The sequence below is a fragment of the Salvia hispanica genome, chromosome 2, assembly GCF_023119035.1.
Source record: "Salvia hispanica cultivar TCC Black 2014 chromosome 2, UniMelb_Shisp_WGS_1.0, whole genome shotgun sequence".
In the NCBI taxonomy this organism is placed as follows: domain Eukaryota; kingdom Viridiplantae; phylum Streptophyta; class Magnoliopsida; order Lamiales; family Lamiaceae; genus Salvia; species Salvia hispanica.
The window spans coordinates 15,662,380-15,684,657 of record NC_062966.1 but is presented as its reverse complement, the minus strand read 5'-3'; the positions used below and the strand labels follow the sequence as shown (position 1 = coordinate 15,684,657).

At 37.0% G+C, this 22,278-nt stretch overlaps 1 protein-coding gene and 1 pseudogene across 1 annotated transcript; both read left to right on the top strand.

Moving 5' to 3' along the window:
• The first annotated feature begins 218 nt into the window (after positions 1-218).
• LOC125203695 (auxin-responsive protein SAUR50-like) lies at positions 219-816 on the top strand. Its single transcript, XM_048102104.1, has one exon. It carries the CDS (start codon positions 285-287, stop codon positions 684-686), a length of 402 nt encoding a protein of 133 aa, XP_047958061.1. The 5' UTR covers positions 219-284; the 3' UTR covers positions 687-816.
• An 8,535-nt stretch (positions 817-9,351) lies between these two features.
• On the top strand, positions 9,352-16,797 carry LOC125206357 (annotated as a pseudogene).
• The last annotated feature ends 5,481 nt before the right edge of the window (positions 16,798-22,278 follow it).

Sequence of the window (22,278 nt, the reverse complement as noted above, 5' to 3'; positions counted from 1 at the left end):
GCATTGGTAGCTTGTAAAAAGAACCTGGTGGAATAAAACTAAAATTTGCATTTATGAGAATCTGACCCATGCAAATTGGCGTAGGCATGACTTAGAATAACATTACTACTTTATCATTATTTATTTGGATAAGTTGGACTTTGTTACTAATGTAAATCCTGGAATCCTTGTATAAATAGAGGTCAAGATTTCAGAAAAAAATAAAACTAAATTTTATCTGAAGAAAAAGTAAAGAAAAGATTCATCCCTTTTCCACTGATCACTCTTCTTCTTCTTCTCTAAGCATGGATTCACCAAAGGGTAGAAACAGGAAAGGAGCAATCTTCAAGATGTGGGAGAGGTGCAAATCCTTTAAAAAAGGTGGTGGCATAAAATCATTGCCTCTGAATGTTGAGGTGGCTCCGGTGGGGTGTTTCCCGATCTACGTGGGCCCGGAAAAAGAGAGGTTCGTGATCAAAACCGAGCATGTTAATCACCGGCTATTCAAGATTCTACTGGAAGAAGCTGAATCTGAGTATGGATATTGTCACAAGGGCATCTTGATGCTGCCATGCGAAGTCGATCACTTCCTAGATGTGTTGATGGAGATGGATTGTTACTTTGATCAACAAATCGGCTGCAATTTTGCTGCTAGGAATAGCTACTCTTACCATTTTCTTACCCCACAAAGAGTTATCGCCGCTTAATTAACCTATATTAATGTATCGTCTGTTACTATCCAATTATCTAGAGTCTTAACTATGTATGTACATATATAATGGTTGTTGAAATCTACATGTGATATGGTTATTAACATGTACAGCTTTCCGTTTTTTATTGTCAATCGCCACACCATGAAATTGTGAGCCTATAAAATGGATTGTGCTTTAGTTCCGTTTAATTAAGAAGGTAATCCTACCAACTTCAACTTTTTGTTTTGTTTTTTGAAACAAAAGTAATTTTTATATAGAAAAAACGGTAATTCCTATCCATGTTTTGCCGTAATAGCCAAATGCCTAAAGTTTTGTAACGACTTAATTAATTATGTAAATTAGTAAAGCACTATATCAAATCCTTTGAGCTTCTAGGAATCTCAATTTCATTATATATATGTATCCATGTCTTGCATTCAAAATGAGTTTCGTTCAACCTTTACTGCTAAGCTATTTTCTATTTTTAATTAATTCATGTGAACGTAACTGGGCATAAATTTCATAATCTATCCAAATGTAGTTACAATTAACTTGTATCAAATAAAATTAGGGCGAAGAATAAAGTCTTAAAAAAGACACGATTAATTTATTTTTCGCGTATTTTATTTATGAAACTTAAAATGTTTTTTTTAACTTCTTAAATTCATGCAAATATTCAGTAGAATTTAATACTACTTGGCCATTTAAATTTGCACAACACTTTTAAATTGTATCAGCGGATGCATGAACACTTTACTTGCAACAATATACAGCGTTATTTACGCGACAAAAGATCGAAAATATATTCCATAAATTAAATGACAAAAAATATTTTTAGTAATTTATTACTGATTGCAATCTCTCAATCATTTTCATGGTATACTTTTGTTTTTATGTGAAATTTTTGGTGATTCACTTTTGTTGAGCAATGTACGTCATTGTTTACGCATGATCAATTTGGACAGATAATGAATATCGTTGACATTCATATCGTATGGGTTGGAGTTGGATAATGTGAAACCCCTTTTTCAAGAACATCATTTTCTGACTATTAATCGAGTCGGCTTTAATTTCTAGAATTGTAGTAGATAAGTTGTGATTAGCTTGATGTTCATTGGTGTTTGACTGTTTGTATTTTTATGATTATTATACTAGCATGCATAGAATGCAAGTCTAGGGAAGTTGATTTTGCTTTGCTTTAGTTGCTGGCTGCGCAATAGACAACTCTTTATGTTCGTATTATTGAGCTGCTGCTTTCACCAATAAACCTAAGTTTGAAAACATCACCTAATTCGAAGACTTAATAGTATGGATATCCAAGTCAGATTTCCACATTCTTTAAGGGCATCTGCAATGGGATCTCCCCCCGGACTCCGGCCACATCACCATTCTTCTCCTTCGTCTTTGTATACGCCACAACTCCCCACAATAATGTACTCCCTTTCCTTACGCCTCGGCTAGAATACTCAATTTACGCTATTCATTGTTTTTACTTCTAAAGTTGAAATACAGCACAATATGCAACACAAAGATACTTCATTAAAACATTAAAAAATAGAAATACGTACAAATAAAATTTAATTATTCCATTTATGCATTAAATATAAAGAAATTCCACCAATTTTTATTGATATTAATTAAAGAAGTACTTAATCAAGGAAATCAATTTTCATTAATTAAAGAAACCGTTAACTAAGGAAACCAATTTACATTAATCAAAGAAAATATTAATTAAGGTATACAACTTTTAAAATTAAAGAATTAATTAAAGAAACCCAAAAAATTAAAGATCCCAATTCACGCTACTTTTCTTCTTCTTCCACGGAATACTAAAAAATATTAAAATCCTACCTTCTAACGCTGTGTCGCGACTCTGACCCACAATGGGAGTTGCTAGCGGGCCGCGCCTCTCCCGGCGCCCCTTGTGCGGCCCAAGACCTGTAACCGCCCCTCCCCACGCCTGACCTACACTACACACTCCCAATGGAGGAGCGGCGTGTTAGCGAGCCTTGCCAAAAGAATGAGAATGATTTGATCACTGAAGATCATAAGGATAGCAATTGCGTGCCTGTCAATGAATCCTCAGATCGCATGAATGAAGATCTCCTTGTGAGAATAAGGGAGCTATGACGGAGCAAGCACAACCTCATGGTACCCTGACTCAGGTGCTACAAATCATGTCTCTCATGATCTCAATAACCTAAACACCAGTGCAGAATATTCAGGAGGTAAAAAGCTTCTTTTAGGTGATGGTTTTGGGATGAAAATATCTCACATTGGTGAAGCACATCTAAATTCCAATTCTTCTTGCTCTAACAGAAAACTTCTACTTAAAAATCTTCTTCATGTTCCTAATATAACCAAAAATCTGCTTAGTGTGTCTCAGTTTGCAAATGACAACAAAGTATTCTTTGAGTTTCACCCTTCAAATTGTTTTGTCAAGGATCAGGTGTCCAGGGAGGTCGTGCTTCAGGGAATCCTTGATAAAGGTCTTTATCGTTTTCTAGTAAAGAAACCTTCAGTCCAGAAAGGGCGGGTCTCCACTTCTGTTTCAAATCAAGACAAGTGTTCACCCACTGTGATCACTTCTTCTTTGGGGTCTGCTGCTCTTCCTAGGTCTGTTAGCAATGTTTCTTCTGGTTGTAGTATACCTTTATGGCACAAACGGCTAGGACATCCGGCCTTAGACATTGTTTAATCAGCTCTAAGCAGTTGTAACATTCCCTTTATATCAATGAATTCCAGTGCACTTTGCAACTCTTGTTGTGTCTCTAAAGCACATAGACTTCCTTACTCTCTTTCTCAGTCTGAGTACACTGCGCCTCTTCAGCTAATTCACGGTGATCTTTGGGGTCCTTCCCCTGCTATATCAAGAAATGGTTATACCTATTATGTGTCATTTATAGATCACTATAGCAGATTTACTTGGATTTATCTACTGAAGTATAAGAGTGATGTATCTGATGTGTTCAAACAATTCAAGGCATTGGTTGAGAATCTATATTCCAGAAAAATCAAAGTGTTGCAGTCTGATTGGGGAGGAGAGTATCAAGCTCTAATCTCCTTCCTCAAGGAATGTGGAATAATGCACAGAATCTCTTGCCCACATACTCCACAACAGAATGGCCTTGCTGAAAGAAAACATAGTCATATCATTGAGGTTGGTCTTTCTCTGTTGGCTGAAGCAGGACTGCCTAACAAGTTTTGGGATGATGCGTTCATTACTGCCGTGCACCTTATAAACCTTCTTCGCGGCTCCCCCTCCTCTCCATTGTAGGAGTACATGTTCTAGTGGATCTTTTTAAGAGCTCAATTGAATGGTTTGTTATTACCTTCCTAGGCCAGAGTACTAATTAATCCATGCATCCTCGTGTTATTTAACAAAAGTAATCTACTATGGAATGCAATTATGCAAATGGAATTGACAAGTGTTTCTCTAGGAGTATTAATATTTTGCAGCGTTAGAAATATATTTGAGGTTAATCAAGAAAAAAGTATAAAAAAGGTGATAAGTGTTGTTTCCTTCCAAAAACAATTCTAGCACTATTTTCTAGTGTTTTTCGGTTCTAAGTGCTGGCAATTTTTGATCCGACACGAATCCGTACGAAGTTAAGCAACACGAACACGCGCGTTTAAGATTTGGGTCCTTATAGGGTCGACCCAATAAGAACCCGGAAATTTTGGGTTGGGTTGGGTCGGATTTGGGTCGGGTCGGGTTATCCGTTAAGAAAAAAAATAATTAGTTTGATTATTTCTATTAATTAAAATTATTTTTATTAATTAAAAAATATTATAATTTTAATTTTATTAGTAAAAATATGATTAATACTATTATTAAATTATTTTTTATGATAAATAAATATTACTCCATACTAAAGTTTTATTAAAAAATAATTATTTTAATTATTTTAACTTTATTAGTTAGATTTAATTTAAATATACTTTAATTTTATTATTTGAATTTTAAAATTATTTAAATTAATTATTTTAATTTTGTAATATCTTATTTTATCATATAATATCAAATTTTAATTATATAATATCATATATCGGTCGTTATCGTATAGCGTTTATATTGTGTAGTAACTTACTATCATTAAAATATGACCGATATTTTTTTGGATAACACGAAATCCACACGAATCCGACACGACCGATAATTTTTTGGATGAAACGAAATCCGCACGAATCCGACACACGCATCTGTTTGGGTTGAACCCGATAAGAACACGATGATTTGGGTTGGGTTGGATTGGAACCCGATAAGGTTGGGTCGATATTGGGTTGACCCGATAGCGGCTCAATCCGCATGATTTGCCAACCCTTTCTTCTCATTTGAGCTCAGAGAAAACTTATTCCCTTATTTTGGTCATATGAATAATTTTAAAAGATGGGTAATCCAAAAATTAACTAACTCTATATCTATATCGATCTATACATATATACAAATGGAGTTATGGAGATAATAATAAAAAGGTCATTTGAATATTTTATTAAAGTTATAAATTGAAGAGGTTTTTATTGTTTTTATAATAATTGATAACACATCTCCATATATTTTAGATGAAGGTAATAAACTTGGGAAAATGAAAAGATTATTTTTGTTTTTGTGATTAATGGGAGCAGTGAAAAGATTTTAGAAGGAGAGGAAGTGAAAAGTTTTGGAAATACTATAAATATATTATTGCTTTGTTGCTTTTATTTTCAAGTGGAAATTCACTATTTCCAAGTTTTTTGGATATTATTATTATTATTATTATTATTATTATTATTATTATTATTATTATTATTAATTTCAATCTAGTGTATGACTATCTCTTGATACCACCTACACCATTAAATAATATACTATTGTTAAACAATGAGAAGTATTATTCCACATAATCGAATAAGTAAATTAAGTACTCAATTGAATATAAAAAATAATAATAAATTAAATTTAAAGAATTATTCTCAAATTTATAAAATTTTCTTATGGGCCTTATATTGGCCCATTTAATAAGATTGGGTATTAGTATGGACAATTTACTTACTTGGGCTTCTGGTAAATCGTGGGCTTTATATTGGTCTATTTCCCACATCTGGAGGTAACTTTTTAAAGTTTATTTAGTGATACTCGGCTAACCAAATAATGAATCGATTATTATTTTAATTGAATTATAAATGCCTAGTTTTAGGTAATTATTTTCAATTTTTTATTCAATTAACTGACATTTTTGTTCGATTATATCCTAACTAACCGAATATCTAGTCATAAACCAATCCAAATCCGCCACCCAAACAATAAATAAAATCCATAAAATTTGCAATCAATTCTATTAATAAAATGATTTTGGATACGGAAATTAAGGAATATACTTATCGTATAAATCAAAGAGACATCATTCCTAAGACAAGTTTTTAGGCACTTGTGGATTTATGATGTTATAAATAGAACAATTGAAAAGTAATTTTTGGGAGATTAAGTGATATTAATATCATAGACTAGAAAATACTAAACTTTCTTGAAATATATTCTTTCAGTAGATAGCAATAAAGAATACATTTCGGATTAGATCCTTTCAGTGCTTTACCACACCGGTGTTACTAATCTCATCTTAGGTAAGAGAGAATTATCACAAACACCGCAACCGTTCCAATAGGTAGCCAAAGCCTATCTAGGTTGTGAATACGTTTTTCTTCTTACTAGATCTGGCCAAGTCCCCTACTGGAAAACTCATAAGGAGATTCATCGAATTTCCCTACTTGACCTTCTTAGTAAAAAGCCTTAGACTTGTTTATCATATTTCAATAATAAACCATTTATATTATATTATTTATTCTCATAAATAGGTAAACAAGTGGATGTGGCGTTTCTCGTATACATGCACAAGCTGACTGTACAAAGGCATGTACGCTCGAAGCTACACATTCACACACACATTTTCTCCCACTTATACTCAAAGGAGGCTTTGGCCACTATGTACTCAAAACTATAATTCTTTAAAAAAGAATCTACCAACATAGTTTGCTAGAGTACATAAAACGAAAATATACTTGTAATTTATAACCTTAATTCTTGCTAAGGAGCACGATTATTTGATCAAAATATTTCTAGGCCCTTTGATCCAGTGGAATAATTTTATGTGCCTTTCTCAAGCGCACTTATACATATTCCTCTATCAAAATCCACTATTTTGATCCTTCTGAATTTCTACTAATTAAAGTAGAATACTTATAGCAAATATAAAGTTTTAATCATGTCGAATATGATTCCCAAAACTTTAATTATATAATACCAACTTAACTTGGTATTATCCTTGCTATATAACTTGTGATGTAAATTTATGCATGAACATAATTACCTCATCACAATGACTAATTGGAAATTAGTCCTTATGACAAAATAAAACCGAATGATTGCATTCTTTGTTTTATAGTCATAAATTCCAAGAGTTCATTTATTTAACCATTTGTTGTGATCTTTAGAAATACTTTCTTTGGAAATCCAAAAGTAATTCTAATTTTTAATAGCTAACTTGGAAATGTCTTTTAATGTTATTAGAGTTTTAGAAAGTGTGCAATTCATCACTTCTTTCATTCTAGGGTGTGAACCCTTTTAACTCTATCAAACATTACCTTAATTCCATTTATGAATATTCTATGAGACAAATTTAGCTCCCACTTTTAAAAGTAGAAAAATACTAGTCTCAATATTCTTTAAGGCTATTAAAACAATTTAAATAGTGCTTGGAGTTAAATTCATCCTAGTTTAATAAAATGAGCTATGAAGCTCTTATTAAACACTTAGAATTTAATCATTCATTAAGAAAAGCTCCCACTATTTTAATTATCACTTTCACAACAAAATAAATAAAACAATAACTAATCAAATAGTCAACTCTTGGCTTGGAACATTAAAATAAATTTAATGTGCACACTATATTTACTATACAAGAATTTCTAGTATTTATAATAAATACTTATCTTGTTTCTAGTTGAATTTAATTTACTTGTCTTGTAATCAATTATTGTGATTATTTTTCTTACACCTTTATTTGAACAAACGCGATCATTAGATCATTTTATTTTGTATTGAATCCATGTCGAACATTAATGTTCTATTGACTCATCAACAAAATAATGGTTCAAAAGACTTAAGGATTAAAGAAACTTAATAATCAATATTTCTAGAAGAAAACTTCATAATAATTGAATCAACAAATTTAATCACAAGTAAACATTTTGATATTAACCATGTTACATTTGATGTCATAAATAATTGGATAATCAAAACTTCATTTATCTAATAATGCAAGCATTATAAAATGACATCGATAATCCAAAAACACAATTGATAAACTAGGAATAAAATTCCATATCAATAATCCATATGATATCAAAACCAAACAATGTACAAGTATCAAAAATCCTCAAAAATTCAACAATGTAAATAAAGCAAAATAAACTTGTCTGACTTGAACATGATCATCTCAAAAGTCCACCCCTTCTGTTCATCTTAGTTTGAGCAGCCACAAGCTTGTTATAAAGCTCCAAAAATGAAAACCTTTTGTCGCTAAACAAAATTTCATCTCTGACTTCATTAAAGCTATCTGGAAGCCCATCAAGGATCATTATCTGTTGGGTTTCTGGGTCAACTTTCCCCCCCGACAAGTGAAGTTTATTGAAGTAGCCAAGCATGACTAGGGCGTATACCCCCACGTCTTGGCTCTCTTCAAACACATCATTCCTTAAATGCTTCACAGCGATACCAGCTCGTATCTTAGAGGACTTTTCTTCAAACCACGTGGGCTTGTTGACCAACGGCCTTTTGGGATCGTCAAACCTCTCAAGGGCATTGCCAACACTGGCTAAAACGAAGCCCTTGAGATGACATTCCGCGGTATGCCACTGATCACGAAACTCCTTGTCCTCTCCTTGTAGATGGTATGTGGGCGGACGATTCTTGCTGAGAATCAACATCAAGTCATTGATCAAACGATCAACATCAAGCTTACTTTTCCATTCCTTAAACAATTCAGAGTCATGCTTCCTCGAACTAAGTATGGCATAATAAATATCCCAAGTATCAATCATCTTTCGTTCAAGCTGAGAATAAATACCAACAATATAAACATGTAAAATCAACTGTATATTTTCTAAATCAAATTATTAGCTTTGAACATGTACATAATAAAACTTTAAATAGAACCCTTCTTCCATCCCTTAAAAATATAAAATACTTTCCTTATAAGTTTGTTCCTTAAAATTATGATTTTTTAATTTAGAGAATATTTTTCTCTAATGAGATGGAACTTTTTAATTTATTATATCATGATCTAAATTTGTTAAGTGTTTTAATTGATAAAGTTAATTGAATTTTACAGTACTATATTTTTATTTGAATAAAAAATATTGGAAAATAAAAAAATTGCACACTGTTTTTTATAACTTGTGAAAAATGAGTATAGGATTTAATAATTGCAGAAATGAGTTTAATGCAATTAACTTAATGGTATTACTTAACAATTAATAGGTCTATTATTAATTAGTTTTTTAATAGGTAAGTTGCGTTGTGATAAAGTTACCATGATAGACCACATAATTAATTGAATAAAGAAATGGGTAAAAAAAAAAGAAATAGAAGTTGTATATATCTTAACCAAATGCTGCGTTTTATTTGATAATTCCTGGGTTTCAAACACAGCAGCCCCTGCTGTGTTTTTTAACACAGCAGGGGATCCTCCCCTGCTCCTCTGACCATCCAAACCCTCATCGTCTCTCTCTCTCTGTTTTTCCTCTTCAATCACATTCTCTCTCTAGATTTCCAATTGCTCTCACAAACCCTAATTCTCGCTCTACCTATACATAACACATATGTATTCACCCCTCGATTTGCATCTGGAATTTGTCTTACTCTGATATTTCTGTATCGCCAGTCGCCGGTTCACTTATCTCTCACTATTTTTGTGTTTTGTGTTTGATTCTCCGTTCGAGGTCTTTTTTATTGTTACCTGAAGCTCTCTTTAATATCATTCTGTTGTGATGGTGGAAAGTAAGCTAGATCTTCCAGAGGATCTCATCGATTCGAGGCCGTCCGATCAATCGTGGATTTCGAAAGGTAATCTGCGGTTATTTTGAATTCTTATTGATTATTGCCTGTATTGATTTACTTTATTTGTTTGGATATGACTGTATTGTGCGGCAACCCCTACTTTGTTATATCGATCCGTTTTTACAATGTAGCTTCCAATCTATATCCTAGGGTTTCAAATCAGATTCTTCACTTCTGATTAAGTATAAACTTATCGAGCGAGTTCTGAAGATTGATTGGTTCTGTTGGGATTGAGTATAGTTTAGTCCATGTTGTGGTTGATTTAAATATATATATATATATATATATATATATATATATATATATATATTTTAAATTCTGAACTCCGATTGATATGGATAGATTTCATTGCAATTGCTCTTTGGACTGTGGTTTCGTGTCCTTTTTCTCACTCCCTTCATGTATTAAATGGATGCGTAAGGTTTTAGCTTCTTAGATATGCACCTTTTTTCATGCTTAATTTCCCCCCTCTGTAACTGATATTCTGGTATTATTTTTGGGCACTGAAGCCTCCACTGGAAATGATGAGGACAAAGGGTTTGTGGGATTACTGGATGAGTCAAAGGGTAACAATTGTTTTCCTTGCTAATTTATTCTATCTGGCTCCTTCTGCTTCAAATTTTTTTTTATCTTTGCATCCTTAAAACTTATTGCCTTTACTCTATATGTGTTTACTGCAGACCAAGTAGCTTCTGAGAGCATTCCGTTTTCTCCACAGTGGTTGTATGCAAAGCCAAATGAACTAAAAATGGTGTATCTACTACACTATACCTGCACGCCAGCCTGATAGCATTTGTCACTTAGATGTCTGAAGTTAACTCATTGATGAACTGTGTTAGAGGATTTAGTTGGATGGTTCATAAATTTTGCTAGTTTTCAGCCTTGATTCATGACTAAATCAATCGATACATTTTTATATATATGTATATATATTTGTTTGATAAGCTGGATATATATGATTTCAGATAATATGCTATCTCTTGATTGTTGAAGGCATTCATGCATTGTATCAATGCTAATGGTTTAGGACTTTGGAGTGACAACCACATACTAATACTCAACGTCCTTAATAATTTTATGTGCACATATATGCAAATCTTGTCATTTGTCTTTTTTGATACCTTTCTTAATGCTTCTGTCTAGTTATTTGTATATTCCCGGTCTGGTCTTATATTGAGATACTATTGATTTTTTAACATACATTATGGCTTTGCAAAGTCTGCAAAAAGAAAAGACAACTTAGGTTACTGGTTTTGATTGTGAAGAACTTTACACCGGCTTCTTAGCTACATTTGTAGTTTTTCTTTTGCATTCAAATAATCACATATTTCTTCTCGGCAGGAAGCCCGTGGCCCAAGTTCTCTGTCTCTTGGCAGCTCTGCTGATTTGAACCAAAAAGAGGTTTGGCGCTCAGATGCCCCTGAGGAAAAAAAAGATTGGAGAAGGATTGCTCCTGAACCCAACAGTGGTCGCCGCTGGCGCGAAGAAGAAAGGGAAACTGGACTTGCTTGGGGTTGGGCGAAGGGAGTGCAGGAAGATAGATAGAAGGGCTGACATTGCTCCGGGTAAAGAACCTACTGATAACAGATCTTTGCCTGCAACTGACAGGTGGCATGATGCTAATAATCGTAGTGCTGGCTATGAAACAAGGCGTGATAGCAAATGGTCTTTGAGGTGGGGTTCTGATGACAAAGAAAAAGGATTCTCGAGTGGAGAAAAGGACAGATATGGATAAGGAAGAGTCCCAGAATGAAAATCAATCATTTGTCTCAAATAGTCGTTCTGGTCCTGAGCGTGAAACTGATTCTCGTGATAAGTGGAGACCTCGGCATAGGTTGGAGGGGAATCCTGCTGGATCTGGACAACGGTCTGCGCCTGGATTTGGACCTGAAAGGGGAAGAGTTTATGGTTCAAATGTGGGCTTTATTGTATGGCGCGGTAGATCTTCTGCTTCCACTGGAAGACCATTGCCTGCTTCTCCAATGGGTGCTGCTCAGTATGACAAAAATGGAAAATTTGTTTACCCTAGAGGCAAATTGCTTGACATATATCGTAGGCAAAACTCAGAGACATCTCTTGCCCTTGTGCCGGAAAATTTTGAGGAAGTACCCCCAATATCTCAATCAAAGGTTGTGGAACCTTTAGCGTTTGTTGCTCCGGATGCTGAAGAGGAGGTGAGGCATACAATTCCTGATATATTTCTTCATAAGTTTTCTACTGTAACTGAAATGGTTGATACTCTTAGACTGGATGTCTACAGAAATTTTACGAACTATTCTTTTTGCTACAGGCTATATTGAGTGACATATGGAAGGGTAAAAGAACTAGCAGTGGAGCCTCATACAGCGCATTTAAGAAAAGCAGCTCTAGTATTTTAAACATAATCAATGTGCATTCCCTTTTACTATACCTTTTTCACATCCACTTATTTATTTTGATTATATCACTAATATTTCTTGCCTTGTGAGTTGAGTTCTCTATTTCACTAATATTCTTCAGCACTTCATTGAAAGAAGGTCTGTCAAATGATGAGAACTAGACTGCAGTTTGAATATTGTATGAAAGAATCTCCAGTTTTTACTCAGTAAATAAATTTTTAACCTTTATACAGCGAAAACTGCTGATCATGAACAACAATATAATTTTTCAGAGACTATGAATGGGAAAGAGCTGGATATTGGCCACCTGCAGGCACAAAATAGTGCTCAATTTGGTGAATTGCAGCTAAAGGTTGCAGGTCCTGCTATCAACCATCACCCTTTGTTTGACATTATCCAATCTGTCTCACCGTTTGATGTAAACGATAAACTCCGTGAATCAAACTCCCTTTTGCATGTTCAAACACCGGAGCAGTCTGGGATGGTGGGCTGCACAAGACTGATAGCAGGCCCAATGTGTATCAGCTTGATAGAGGAATCCCTCCAGAGGAATTGAGTTTGTATTACCGGGATCCGCAAGGGGAAATACAGGGACCTTTCTTGGGGTGGACATAATTTCATGGTATGAGCAAGGGTCTTTTGGGGCTGATTTACCTGTTCGTTTTGAAGATGCACCTGATGAATTGCCCTTCCTGGAATTGGGAGATGTTATGCCTCATTTAAAATTTGGACATGAGTATGGTAGTGGAACTGAATTGGGCTCCAATTTAGAAAAGTCAGCTGTAATGGAGAGTGCATCTGAAACATTTGTACATTCTGGTGATCCAGTTCTTGAATCTATTTCTTCCACTGTAGTGGATGCATCCAGCTGGAAGTTACATGATGTGCCGTCAAATGTACATGAGAGTCATCGTCATCTGTCAAAACACATGTACTCTCAGAGCAAAGATTTCATGATTTTTGTGCCCAAGATGAAGGTGGCTTCATTGATACTGTTTCTTATTAGTCTTTCTTTACAAACTAAATTGAATATAGTTCTAATTCTTCTATCCTTGTTTTCAAACAGAAATTGTGTTTCCTGGGAGACCTGGTAGTGGTGGTGATGCTATTGGGAAGATATCAAGAGGATATGGTGAATCCACGACAAATAGTGGGAACCAGTCTTATCTTCTTAATGAAATGACAGGCTCTGGTGTGTCAAATCAGAATGGCAATAAGATGAATCAGTTTAGTTTGTTATGGTCTGAACTTGAAAGTACACAGACAAGGAGTGAACAGGCATCTCCGTTCAGTGGAGGTGCACATGAGAAACTTGCAAGTGCAGGATCTGGTAGACTTTCTCCTTTTAGTAGCATAGTTAATCAGGTGCACGCCCCAGAATCATGGAATGATGCTCATGGCAGCAGCTCACAGTCTAATTCCAACTTGTATCAAGATGTCATGGATGGTCGCCATTCTTCTAGAATGGAGAAAGAATTTAATCAATTTGATTTAGCAGAGAAGCTATTGCCACAGCATCTCCAACCTTCACATAATACGCACATGGATGATTTAATGCTAGAAGGAGGCCCAGCTTCTAAGTTGATGCACCAAACACAGCTTGCTAATCAAATGGGCCAAGATATGGAACATATATTGGCCCTTCAGCAGCAGCAGAGGCAGCTCCAACTTCAACAGCAGCAGCAGATTCAGCAACAGGAGCAGTTCCATCAGCAACAAATGTTGTTGAAAGAGCAACAGCAGTCTCAAGCCAGACAGGCTCTTCTTGAACAATTGCTGCAGAGTCAAATGTGTGAGTCAGGTCGTGGACAGCCATGTATTGATTCTCTTCGACCCAATGCTGCTCTTGAACAGGCTTTGATGAAACAGCAGATTCTTAATGATCGGCAACGCTCCCAATTTCCTTCGAGGCATTCAGATCCATCCCTTGAGCAGCTTATTCAAGCAAAATTTGGTCAAGTGTCTCATCAAGGGAATCAAAATGATTTAATGGATCTTTTGTCACGCGGAAGGCATGGGCAGATTCACCCCCTGGATCAACATATCATTCAGCAAGATCAGCTTCATGGGAGGCAGTTGCCTTTGGGGCTAAGGCAGCGATTGGAAATGGAAGAAAGGGCTATCAACCCTGGATGGTCGCTTGATGAAGCTAGTCAGTTCCACAGAAATCCTGTTGCCTCTAATAGAGCTATCACTATTGGGTTTGGCCCATTGGACTTTTTTCCCAACAAATTATTCCTCCCGAGGAGCATCTCAACCTTCTTGACTGGAACCTTTCCGTACAAGAGCGACTCCAACATGGTCTTTATGAACCTGGAATGTTGCCTTTTGAGCGGTCAATGTCATTGCCTGTAGGTCCTGCTGGGGTAAATCGTGATATTGTGAATTCATTGGCTTGTGCCCAAGGCCTAGAAATGCAGGAACAGATTTTACGGATGCAGTCTAATGGTCAAAGTGGAGGATTCTCATCTGGCATGTTTTCTCATCATACAAACTACCCATTGCATCCCAATCAATTTCATGATTCACGAATGGATGCAACCGATGGCCATTGGTCTGAGAATAATGGTCAGTTACCAAATGATTGGATAGAGTCGAGAGTTCAACAACACCTTCATAATGAAAGACAGAGGAGAGAATTAGATGCCAAGAGAAATGCTGAAGACCCTAGTTTGTGGATGTCAGCTGGAACAAATGATGACAGTTCAAAGCGATTGCTTATGGAACTACTACAGCAGAAAACTGGTCAAACATCAAGTGAACACTTTGATATGATTAATGGATTACCAAATGAGCGAAGGCCACCTTCAGGTCATCATTCTGGGAGCATGTCAAACCAGTCATTCGTCACTATTTCAGAACAAGAATTTGGTATTGGTAACTCATTCCCAATTGGTTCATATGGTTCTGATTCAGGTGTGCCACCCCACAGTCGACAATCGGAGGGGATAAGCAATGTTCTGGAAATTAGTGGATTACCTTATAGATCTAAAGGTGGAGGAATGGTTGCTACTGCCATTGATGGGAGCTCTCAGCTAAGCAGTGAAAATTTTAGTAAAAACATTGTGGCAGTTATATTAGCACTTTCCAGTGTAGAAAGAACAAAAGTGCTCATTAATTAAGGCAATGTTCAGTGAATAATTTTTGATGTTCAAGAAGGCATAAGTGAGCAGGCTGGTTTGACATCTACTGACAGAGTGGAAATGCCAGTCAATTTCCTAAGCAGAAATAAATCACTTGGCTCTGCTGCTAATGTTAGAAGTTATTTTAGTTTTCCGTGTATAGTTTATGTTTCCTCCCTCATAACCTTCCATTAAAAAAACTTGATATGGATAAAATGGTCAGGTTTTCAGAACATCAAGATTGGATCAGATGATTCGGTTTCAGAGGATGCTGCTAAGGATAGGTAAGATTAGCTGCTTGCTTTTTTTGGGCTGCATTCATAAAGGTTAAATTGGTTAATTGGCTTTTCTGCTTTATAGAAATATGCTAGCCTTTCATTTGTTACTCATATTTTAGCTACTATATGTGAGTCAAAAGATTTTATGATGTATGGAAATGTTGCGGAAGCCGGAAGGCTCAAGTGAAGCTGAAGGGATAGGTTAAAGAATATTCTAATCATATTATAGAAGAGGTATGATTTGAGGTATAGTTGAGTTTAGAGTTGTTTGGTGGGTCTGTAATCATAATTCTTTGAGGCATTTTGTGATCGATGTTGCTAGGGATTAAAGTTGCATTTTTAGTTAGGTTGAAAGGTGATTCGGGGATTTTTTTTTATTCCATTGTGGTAATATCCTTTTGAATTTCCGATAAAGTTAGGAGTAATTTGTTTAAAAGGGCTGAAGGGTTAGGCTAGAAAATTGTCTGCATTGAAGTGGATATTTGCAATTGCATTGATACTCTCTGGAAATATAACTTCTATTTTATCATTCATATATTTGTATAAGGTAGCCAAGTTTTATATGATATGGAAGTATGGTTTATGTTGGGTTGACAGGTGAAATAGAATTTAGTGATATCAACTATGCAATCACATGTATTGTCAGTCTAATCTATCACTAAAAATGGACTCCCTTTGATGGAACTAATCTCTATGATCTCATCAATTATTGCATCAACTGGTACTGACTTTTTTGTTCTGCATTTCCCCTTGTTCTTGTTATTGGCCATGAGGAGTATGAATGTGAGTTTTATGGGCCGCCTACTTACTATTGTCCTTGTCTACTTGGTTGCAGGAGTGAGACGGGAGGCAGGACCTACCGCTGTAGGAAATGTAGAGGCGGCTAGCAGAAGAGATGTACAGTTCCGACGAACATCATCCTGTAATGATGCTGATGTATTGGAAACATCATTCAGTGATATGCTTAAAAGAAGCGCTAAGAAGCCAACACCTCATGAAACTCATGCTTCAGCAGCAACTCCAGAGCCCCTAGATGGGGCATCGGGGGCTCGGAACAAAAAGAAGGGTAAGAAAGGTAGACAGATTGATCCTGCACTCCTTGGTTTCAAAGTCACTAGCAATCGGATCATGATGGGTGAAATTCAGCGGGTAGAAGATTAAATAGAAAATGTGTTGTAATGATTTTGTTCACAATTACTGTACATGATTAGGGTTTTGTAGAGAGTTTATATAGAGGTTAATTCTTTATTTGTTTTCGGCAGCCTCTTGTAGGTTAGTGTGAAGCTCTTGGCCCTTTAGAGGCCAATTGGAATAGTAGAAGATTAAACATTTTTCATAGAAATGGCAATAATCCATGGATGTATATAACATTAACAAATGCAGTTTTGTCACCTTATATTCAAATTAGTACTTTTAGCTTACATATTAATGCATGAATAACATTAATAACCCTAAACCCTAAAGATAACAATAATAAGCTGTTAAACATTTCGTTTATAAAAATACAGATAAGTATACTCAATTTTATTATAATAAACCTGTCATTTACAGATAAAAGTTGGAGTATCCTACTCCATGTAAAAAAGACAATACGATCCTTCCTGGATTGAATACCTAATGTAGGGACAAGAAATTTAAAAGTTGTGGAATTTGAGAGTGGGTTGTGAATGCGACGTGGATAGGGCGGAGCGCGATAGGCCGTGGGTTGTGGTGGCCAGCGGGTGGGGGACGGAGGGAGGCCGAGGGTGTGGAGGGGTAATGGGCGCCCGTGCGGTGTGGCGTGCGCGGCCGCACGGGTTGTGAGTGCCTAGGATATGCTGTACCTTTTTTTTCTCATTTTATAAATATATCTCTTCTCACCCTTTTTGCTTTTATACAACTCCAAACTCTAAATTAATTCCTCCTCAACGGATTTCTTCAACCACGACCCATGAAAGGAAATGGACGAGTTCGTGAGCATGCAAATATTGCAAATGTCGGCCAACCCAGTTGCTCCTTGCTCCTAGTCTAGCTACGTGTTCCAACACCGGTGAGCAGAACGATTTGTCGCTGGGTGATTATGACATTAGCGAGATGGAGACCACTAACTCTCAGAAGGGCAAGGACAAGAAGGTGGTGACTGATGGCACTAGGTCTCGAAAGTATAGTATCGAGGAGACGTTGTTCTTGGTGATGGTCGATATCGATGTCTCCAAGGACTCCATCATCGGCAACTCCCAGAAGTACCGACTATTCTAGGATCGGGTCACTAAAAATTACAACGCTCAACGGCCAAAAGGCATAACCGATCATGAGTACGAGATGCTTTGGAAGCACTAGGCCCGAGTTCAAAAGGACATGATGAAGTGGGGCGGCAAGTACACCAACGCGGTGAGGATGTGGTCGAGCGGGCATAGCGAGATGGACCTCGTGAGCAAGGCGAACGACGCCTTCATCTCTGATGAGGTCTTCAATTACTACGAGGTCTGGAAGCTTCTACAAAAGAGCTCTAAATTCAGCGGAGGGGCTGAGCGGGAAGTGGTCATTGAAGAGAACAAAGTCTATGCTAGCGAAAATTACTTTACGAAATATGGAGTTCGTAGCATCAATCTTAGCATGCCTGACGAAGAGTCCAACATGTCATCTCCTGGCACCCAGAGCCGTTTGATGGAGAGTAAAACTACAAAGAGGAAAGCGAAAGGTGATACGCTCGAATTTTGCACTATTTTAAGGCCATTATTTGGTCCGTTTTTTATGTCAAAGTCACTCTACACGTCCATTATTTGCATATTTTGTCTATTTTGGTATTTTGACGTGTTTTGTGAGAAACGTGCATAATTGAGCCAAAACGCAAAGTTTGGAAATCTGGAGTCAGACGGCGACCGCCGCGGATGTGTGCGGCGACCGCCGGCGCCCGGCGGGCAGATCAATGCAGCGGTCCGCCTCGGAACAATATGCTTGGAAGAGAAGTCTCGTCCGGCGACCGCCGGAAATCGTGCGGCGGTCCGCCGCCGAGGGAACAGACTCTCTGGAGTCCAACGCGGCGACCGCCGGCCAAGGTGCGGCAGCCCGCCAGAGAAAGGCGGCGAATCCGAGAAGTCCTAGATTTTCTCCCAAATTTACCATATTTTGGAGATCTTTTCCTTCTACAGCAAGGATTGGCTTTCCCCTATAAATAATACCTCAAGCTTCATCAAAAGAGAGAGCTTCTACTTGCAAAATAATTCATAGGGATCAAAAGCTAGAGTACTTCATTTGTGCAAGGAGTTGGAGAAGGATTTCAAGAACATCAAGAACGACAAGGATTCAACCTACGGGTTTTATTTGCCTTAGTTTTATGTTCAAATTGTCTTCCCTTCAATCTATGTGTTTAGCTTATTTCATCATGTGTAACTAAACTCATAGGATTCTAGGGATGTGTTAGTAACGACTTTGGTTATACAAATTCCTTTTTCTATTTAATATCCGTTTTGTTTTTACTTTGTTTCTTCCCTACGTAGTTTTGATGCTGTGAAAGCGGCAGGTTTTCTCTCGGTCAACGTATGTAATTAGGAGTGTATCCAACTGATCAGAAAGAGATTCCTGACCCAGCTGAGTCGTTGGTACGACAACCGGGACCTGATTTCAAATAAGTTTCCTCAACCCACTTCTACTGATTAGTATAGTGGAGGTAAGGGTCGAATCCCACAAGGATGGACACGTTCGGATAACTGCGGTGACTTTCCTGGGTGTTTTTGGTTAGCTACCACGCTTGGGTTGAGAATTTACCTAGGCAAGAAATAAAGATGGTACTCTACTGACTAGTTGGCGTGAAAATAACAGGCATGTGGTTGTGTTCGTGAAAATAGGGGACAAGGTGCCTCAGAGGTATATGAAAAGTAGACAGTTACTAAAAGAGGAAATTTAGACAACAAGATATATCTGGTGGCTGGTTGGTTTTCTGACAGGTCTGGAAGGTACAACTGAAAAGTGGGGAACAAAAGCAAAAGTAACTTAAAAGTAAAGTGGTCCAAACTAAAGTTGATTTTGACGTTTTCTTCTTCACCAAGCATTAACAGAAATCATATGAACACAAACACCATAACTAAACTCAAATTCATGACTTCAAACTCAAGATCCATTGATTAAAATGCTTAACTCAAGATGAACAGCTGAAATTGTAAACTGCCTCTACTGACTAACATGCAAGGTGGTGATCATAGCGCAGAACAGAAAACTCATGCACGAAAATTAGAATGGAAACATGACTACAACCTTAGATCAACAACTCCAGATAAGAAAACACTTAGAAATTAAAAGCAACGACTAGATCTAACTTTCCTAGGCAGAATGAAGCAAACTTGAACCAAAGCGACATATGAAATAGAAACTTCGTAATTTAAACGTTTGGATCTTCACAAAGTACTTCAAAAAGCAAAAAAGTTAAATGTTTGCACAGATCCAACGAAGAAAGCAAATAAAGATTAAACTAGAAAGCAAAATAACGATTGTTTTGCCACTCCGGGCGGTGATACTGCTATACTACTGCGACAAATTGGCTGGAACGGTAGATTGATGACTTCTCCGGCAGACTCTTGGACGTCAAGTGACCATAGTTGTGGCGAGGAACGAGAGATTGAATAATCCTGAAGGACTGATCTTCTAGAGAGAATTCTACTAAGTGTATATGAGAACCGAGAACTTGGAACTCCCAACCGAACTCTCTTTTCTCTCTCCAAGTGGCTTCTTTTATAGGGAGGCTTGCCCTTGCTTTTAGGGTAGACTTCCTTCACGATTTGACTTTTCTGCCCTTGTTAATGATCATCCCAACTATCCTTCTTCTCCATCTCGAGCCTTTTCTCTGGCATGCATCCTGGTCAGTATTGCACCCTTCTAACGCTCTTTTCACTTGCGTCATCCGAATCGTCTCCTACCGACTTGGATCCCTTAATCCCGCACACTTGAGCAACTGTTTTGCAGATAATACATGCATTTCATGACATACTGACCAGTAACCGAGGCTTAGAATACGACTTATCACTGCATGATTGAGTGACTATGACAGAGTTACTATGACAGAGTTCTAGCGAGTTAGATTCACTTAGTATGATTTAATATAGCTTGCTTCGTTACTATGACAGAGTTCTAGCGAGTTAGATTCACTTAGTATGATTTAATATAGCTTGCTTCGTTACTATGACAGAGTTCTAGCGAGTTAGATTCACTTAGTAGATGCTACAGTTAGCTTCCCTTAAAACGACACTGTTAATTGAGAGTGAGGACTTTTCAAGAGTCTTAGGAGCTTTTTGGAGTTACGTGTTAGGATTGACAACCCTAATTTTGTAATCAATGTTTGTATCGCATGAGCATAAGCTAGGTGGCTCGTCCTTTCAAAGTATAAACTGTGCTAGGGTATTGTAGTTGGAATTTGTATAACCATAACTGTGAACGCACATCCCTGGGATTCCCTTATCTCTATCGATTATCTCCGTGTTTTATTTGCATTTAGTTGTTATATGCTTTTTATTGTTCTAAGTTTTCAAAAGTTTTTCAAAACCTACTTGTTTTTCCAGATAGTAATTGTGTCTTAGTAGAGGATAGACACTTTGTGTTTGCCTTTCCCGTGTTCGATATCCGGTACTGACCTTTAGCTATACTATATATACTCTTTATACTTGTAGGTTTATTTAGTGCTAATAAAAAGTGCATCAAAAGGAAACGGCACTATGAGTCAATGTAGTATGCCAGTGCCACCACCAAACCGTTCGCTGGATAAGATGTACAATGTCGGCAAATCAGCCATATAGGGGAGTTGCTAGCGGAGGATAAATCGGCAATGTCGGAGTTCAAACTTGAGATGCACAATGTCATGATCGACGCCCTTTGCGCCACTATTAGGAAGTAATCATTTTTTTATTTTTTACTATTTAAACTTTTTAGGATTTGTAATTTTTAATTTCTGTAATGAATAAATTGATTTTCCATGTCAAAATTGTTCATGGTTTTTAACTTTACAACTAAAATAGTGAATAGTGTAAATTAATGCTTGTGGTCCGAGGGGCGTGGGGAGAGGCGCAGAGTTTTGGAAATTGTGGCTGACGCGGAAAATTAGAGGAATAATGAAGAAGTGGGGAGTTGTGGCATTGCGGCAGGCGCGGGATGGGGAATGGGGATTGAAGAGTGGTCAAAGAGTAAGCGAGATGTGTTTGAAATAAAATCCCCTGATCCAGAGAATCCACTAGACACCGGGTCTAGGAACTCAGAGAATCCTTGGGTAACCTGTCGTTGAGCACACAATCACTTCCTTCACCCTTCAAAACCCTCAACCCGCTATAGCTTAAAAGATTAGTACAAGGAAGCAGGGATCGAATCCACAGAGACGGATGTGTAAGAAAACATGTTCAAAGACCTGGGAGCTATTTTTGGCTGCTGCCACGCAATTTTGGGGGTTGAGCTTTAATTCCTAGACTGGGTAAATGAAATAGTTTACTCTAACAACTAGATCTAGGCAGGGACATGCATAATGACTGGAAAGTATCTGAAATGACTGCTTGACTGGGTGAACAACTTCCTAAGCTATCCTAGACAGACGAAAAGCAAAACGTGGGGACCATTTCCCAAAACTGCATAGTACGACTGGAAAAGCTGCAATTTAACTAACTAAAGGACTAACTAACAGCAACATCATCTTCTCCAACTTTCATCATGAAACAATCAGTGAAAAACAGGGTAAAACAAAGATCAAAACAGGGCAAACTGAAATTAAACCGATAGACA